The 5,831-nt window shown below is 48.1% G+C and overlaps 2 protein-coding genes across 2 annotated transcripts; one reads left to right on the top strand and one right to left on the bottom strand.

Moving 5' to 3' along the window:
* The first annotated feature begins 147 nt into the window (after nt 1-147).
* On the top strand, nt 148-2,257 carry LOC124689801 (fasciclin-like arabinogalactan protein 10). The gene is made up of 2 exons (XM_047223271.1): nt 148-1,549; nt 2,097-2,257. The coding sequence occupies exons 1-2, from the start codon at nt 148-150 to the stop codon at nt 2,255-2,257; spliced, it is 1,563 nt and encodes a 520-aa protein (XP_047079227.1).
* A 341-nt stretch (nt 2,258-2,598) lies between these two features.
* LOC124686578 (probable small nuclear ribonucleoprotein F) lies at nt 2,599-5,560 on the bottom strand. Its single transcript, XM_047220505.1, has 5 exons — nt 5,452-5,560; nt 3,553-3,643; nt 3,402-3,439; nt 3,236-3,300; nt 2,599-2,945 (listed from the first exon to the last, which is right to left on the bottom strand). Exons 1-5 carry the CDS (start codon nt 5,452-5,454, stop codon nt 2,882-2,884), a joined length of 261 nt encoding a protein of 86 aa, XP_047076461.1. The 5' UTR covers nt 5,455-5,560; the 3' UTR covers nt 2,599-2,881.
* Nucleotides 5,561-5,831: the final 271 nt, after the last annotated feature.

Below are 5,831 nucleotides of genomic sequence, written 5' to 3'. Positions count from 1 at the left end.
CGTCGCTGGAAGAGGTCACTGCTCCAACTGTCGGAACACCTCCGATCACTCCCTTCCCGCCACCTCCTCCACCTTCCACTCTTCCACACCACGCAACCACCGTATAAAATCCCAGCTCACTCGCAAATTCCTTAACCCTCTCACTGCATGCGCGACTACCCAGCTGCTGATCCACCGATCATGGCTCCTCCTCCCAACAACACACCCTTGTTCCTCATCGCGCTCGCCGCCGTCGTCCTCGTGATCTGCCCGGCACGGGCTTCCGCGGAGGTCACCGTCGCGCCGCCCATCGACATCCTCAAGACCCTCTCCGCCTACCCGGAGTTCAGCGCCTTCACCTCCATGGTCAACGACACCGGCCTCGCCCTCTCCATCAACGCCCAGAAGAAGCTCACCGTGCTCGCCGCCAACAACACGGGCCTCCCCGTCGCCGCGCTCCGCCGCCTCCCGCACCAGCTCCTCGGCGACCTCCTCTCGCTCCACGTCGTCCTCGACTACCTCGACCCGGAGAAGCTCGACGCGCTGCGCCTCGGCCGCACCGGCAAGGGCTCCAAGGTCACCACCCTCCTCCCGGGCCGCGAGACCAAGTTCCTCCGCGTCACCGGCGGCGACAAGAGCCGCATCACCTTCTCCTACGCCGGGCCCATCGGCAGCGGCCTGCCGCCGCGGAACGCCACGCTCGTCAGGGTCGTCACCGCGCAGGCCTTCAGCGTCATGGTGCTCCAGGTGGACGGCCTCGTCCTCCCGGCCATGATACCGGCCACCGTCGCCGCCCCGTTCGACGTCGCCAAGATCATCGCCGGGTTCCCCGACCTCGGCGCCTTCGCCACCCTGCTCGCCCAGACAGGGCTCGCCAGCGCCATCAACGCCCACCCGATCGTCACCGTCCTCGCCGTCAACAACACCGACCTCGCCGCCGCGCTCGGCGGGATCCCGCCCAAGGCCACCGCCGACGTCCTCGCGCTCCACGCCGTCCTCGACTTCCTCGACACGGAGCGGCTCGACGCGCTGCGCCGCGGCCGCACGGGCGACGGATCCATCGTCACCACCATGCTCCAGGGGACCGGATCCGGCGGCCGGGGCCGAGGCGCCGGGTTCGTACGCGTCTCGGGCGGCGAGGACGGCCGGATCACCTTCTCCTCCGCGGCGCCCGGCGTCGGCGCGACGCGCAACGCCACGCTCCTCAAGGTAGTCACAAGGCAGGCGTTCAGCGTGATTGTGCTCCAGGTGAACGGCCTCATCGTCCCCCCAGGCCTCGTCGTCGCGCGCGCACCCGCACCTTCACCACAGAAACCGAGGGCCAGGCACATGTCGCTGCCTCCGACCCCTGCGCCAGCGCCGGCGTTCTCGCCGGCGTCCCCAGTCATGCCCGAGCCTGAACCGGAGGGGCCCAAGACCACGCCGCCGCCATCTTCGGTCATCCCGATACCCAGCGTTCACGGCGGAGTGGCGGCCAAGATTCCAGCGCCTAATGCCGGACACATGGTGACGGGGACCTGGTGGAGCGGTGCCGGTGCGGCATTGGGGATCATGGCGTGCCTGCTTGCCAGTTTGTAATAACTAGGACGGTTTTTTCTAGGGTGATGTTTTTGGTTTCTTTCAGATAAGCTAGGGTGATGCTTTTTTTATTTTCTTTGAGATAAGCTAGGGTGATGCTTTTTTGTTTTGTTTTCTTTGAGATAAACTAGGGTGTTGTTTGAATTAGCTTTGATTCATTTTATCATTTTCTTTCTTGTTTTCTTGTTAGTTTTGTACCGGACAGGAATTTTGTGATTTTCAACTTGGTTAGAGAATATATTACACCATGGAGTGTGTTATTTGATGAAAATCGATGATCCATTATGTGTTATAGCTTTCTGCTAATGAAGCATGAAGTAGTGATGGACTTCACATTTCTCAACCCAAACAAGAGTGTTAGTAGTATGTAATGGTGTGTTCACGATCTATTACTACTTCAAATTGGCTCAAAATTAAAAAAAAAATTACCTCAACCCAAACACCTAAGCATGCAATGGTCTTCACTATCCAATCCGTAAAAGAACACAACAAATTGACCATGAGTTTATGAAGATGGTCTCCACTATCCTCATGGGCAGGTCTTCACCCTGGGCATGAGCAGGATGTATTGAGGATTGGTGCTGATGCACTGCAGCAGAGGGCGATGGATGAAGCTGGGACTGGGCCGGTCACTCATGCAGCTCCGCTTGCTGCTCCTACTAGAGACAGGGATGACAACATGGAAGGTGATTCGTGCTGAAGTTTGCTGCTCTTTCAAAACTGGTTGACTCTACTAGAGTACTTAGTTTGCCGTCTCTTTGGCCCTCGCCTGCAGTATTGGGAGTGCCGATGTAATAGAATGTTTAAGTGTTCAGATTGGTTAATGCCATTGGTTTTTGTTTTGCTTGTATCGATCTCTGTTAAACGTGAGCAGTAGTCAATTTCTGCAATTGTATGCTTCTGAACTTTCATTGTTGTTAGTTATCAGTTTGATACTAGAACCTGGCCCTGCTTTTGTGGGTCGTACATGAAGATAGAGCAACCGATAACATCATCCTAAATCGGTAGGTCCATCATGATAAGTTGGGATAGATCAAGACATTGTATCCCTCAACCAAAACGAGTGAGATAGGATTGGGTCCATTCGTCATACAGTTTCTGAAACCAAACATCCCAAAAAGGAATTGCTGAAGAAATTGCATACTTCTAACATTCAACAGGAGGATAACACAATCCAGGTAAATGAGAAGTTGAAAAAATCTGGTCACTAATACAACCAAACATCTAGATAGGATTACAGCTGAAACAGGCAAGATTTATCACATTCATGTCAAAAGCGTATAGCATAAATCTCAACCTAACCATGACAGCAGCGCTCATCTTCTCACTCTGCATCCTCAATCTCGGTATCCTCCGGAACGCCGCGCATATACATAACGTTGTTGCACCTGTCAATCGAAGAAACAAGACACAATGAGGGACAACTGAGTACGAAATGTGTGACGATTTGATCATGGGGTATATGATTTAAGATCTGTACACCTAATATGCACTCAGCTGTTGTTGGCATTTAACTTCTGTGAACTAAATACATGTGTTCATTCTAATAATTCATCAAACTACGTTAAAACTTAGAACACCAACTGGTAGCACGCATCCTTTAGCACAGGTAGCCCGCCAATTAAAAGTATGCAGCACTAATTCACACTAGGAGGGTAACGGGATCATAAGTTGTTACCTTATCAGTATCTCTCCAAGGTTTCCAGAGAATTGCCCGTCAATGTACTCCTCTGTGTTAGCAAGCTGCAAGCAGACAGTAAGAAAATTAGACAAGTTGATTGATAACTAACTACATATTAGCTTTAATGATGCAGCTGAACCAAAAAGAAAAAAAAATGTAATACCTGCAGATTCATGTAGGAGTCCACAGAGACAAGGTACCCTGGGAATGAAAATGTTGTTAGTCGCACACTCAAGGGCAAGGGGATTCTCGAACAAAATAAACATCAAGTACACAAAGGAAATAGAATGGAAATAAAAAGGGGCATATATTACCTTTGTATTCCATACCCCACTTCAGTTTGACGATAACAGGTTTCCCTGTCAGGTTGTTCAGGAAAGGCTTCGGGTTAACTGGTACAGTGGCCTACAGAAATTAGATTCCATTAGGAAGTGAAACACAAAGTCATGTTTCGCTATCGATGGAAAAATGTGACAACACATGAACATTTCATTATTTTGGCTTCTTTTCAGGAGTAAATTCCATTTATCAACTGTGTGGTCGTTTTTCGACATGAAATGGTAAGCAGCATACAATTCTATAAGACGGCATGGCTGATTTTCCGAGGTTGTACTTAAAATAAATATGAGAAATACACATCATGATCTTTCTACAGTAAGAGTAAGATACTCTGAATAAAGTGCCCATGTCTGATCATGTTTCCTTTGCAACTATAGCAGCTAAAGGACAATTATGCATGCTCAAACAACCTCATTGGCAAGCAATAACACCAGAAGAATGAGATTGCTAGAAATTTCATGATCTAAGTACAAAATCTGGAGCAAACAGTGCAGTGATCAATCTGAAGTCAAATCTGACTGCATATTTGGATACTGCAAACCAAGCTACAAGATTGATACTGATATTTGCAAATGATAAGCCAAGGATCACTTTGGTTTTGATAAGGTAACCATGACTGAAATAACCATTCACAGGAAATAGCAAATTAACATCCATAACAAGAAAGGGAGATGCAGTGACATTTCTAATGTAAAATCATTGAAAACAGATGCAACATATCAGCAACAAATCAACATAACAAGAAAGGGACTTGTACATATAACCTTCTTTTCTATCAATGCATCGAAACATAAGGCTTTTGCGTTTTCGCGAAAAACATATCAGCAACAAAAAAGTTCCAAGGTACCAGGAGGTGTTGAAGACAATTTGTTGCAACTTTACAGCATAACATGAAACTCTTAATCTTAAAAAGGGATACAGGGGTATTCTTTTCCCCTGCTAGGCTGCTACCCTTCTAAAGATCCATTTCAGAGCAGCGATATATAACATATCCAATCCCATGTGCTTGGTTGGATGAACTTAAGATTTATATTCTACTTCTTAAGAGCATCCACAGTGTTGCCAAAAGCCAAATATGTCACCTACTGAAAATGGATTTGGTGCAAATAGCTAAGTTTCCTACAGTGTACAGATTGCCAAAAAAAAAATCTGCATTCACTCTCCTTAGCTTGACATGGCCTGCAACAAAGAGAGATACTAGAGAGGAGAGAGATAAGACAATTTGGCTGTAGGAGCATATACTTGCTCCCATGCCATAATTTTTGGCTATGGCAATGCCCCTCACAGTGGAGGGAACCAATGCCAAAAGCTAAATTTACTATTTGGAACTACTATTTGGCATACACTGTGGATGCTCTAATGCAGAAGACAGAGCTTCTGCAAGCTCCTAGCGAAAAGTTTATATCAAACACTTGATGTTAAGAAGCTTCATTATAATTTAATGGCATGCAGTTGTGTTACAGACATTACTACAAGCTACGATGTTGCACCAACAGACACCCAACACGAGGATTCACACGTTTAGAATAATTGGCAACATGGGCACAATACGTAATCAGTTGTCCTGTATGCTAACGGATTAATGCTAAATTAAAACAATATAAGCTGCAAACATGGGAACTGTGTCTGAAATAAGACAGTCGGAAGTAATCTAAGTATCTAACTAACGAGAGGCTATGATTTCAAAGGACCATCGGCGTACACTATCAACCAACTTGTCCAATCTGCAATCCACAGACTTCCCAAATCTACAATATAACATAAACCTAGCGCTCAAGTGGGGACTATACTTCAGTTTGGCCCAGTCTCTACTGACTTTCTTCGCGAATTTCGGAGACAATAGTGCGTAAGGACGGAGAGGACAGGTAACTCACCATGGCTAGGGTTGGGCCGCCGGCAAGCAGGGCTGCCGCGCGCGTAGTTCACTGAAGCTCGAGAGGAAGGGCGAGGAGGATGCGGTGTCCGTCTATCCGGTAGCGGCGGCGGCGGCGGCGGCTGGGTTGGCAGCCGGCCGTAGGAAAAGCTAGGTCGCCGTCGCTGGGAGCGAGAGGAGAGATTGGGGGGAGCGGGTTCCTATTCACCGCCTATGAGAGGAAAATAGGGCCTGCTACTCCTGAAGCATTTTCCGATGGGCTGCATTAAGTGGCAGCCCATTATCAGGTTCTTTCTTTTTTTATCTTCTCTAGCTCCAGAAATTTGGAAAGTTATTTTGGCTCCCAAACGCCAGTGCTCTAAGCGTATTCAAAAAATTAAA

Source organism: Lolium rigidum, chromosome 2, assembly GCF_022539505.1.
Source record: "Lolium rigidum isolate FL_2022 chromosome 2, APGP_CSIRO_Lrig_0.1, whole genome shotgun sequence".
In the NCBI taxonomy this organism is placed as follows: domain Eukaryota; kingdom Viridiplantae; phylum Streptophyta; class Magnoliopsida; order Poales; family Poaceae; genus Lolium; species Lolium rigidum.
This window is presented reverse-complemented; position numbering and strand designations above follow the sequence as displayed.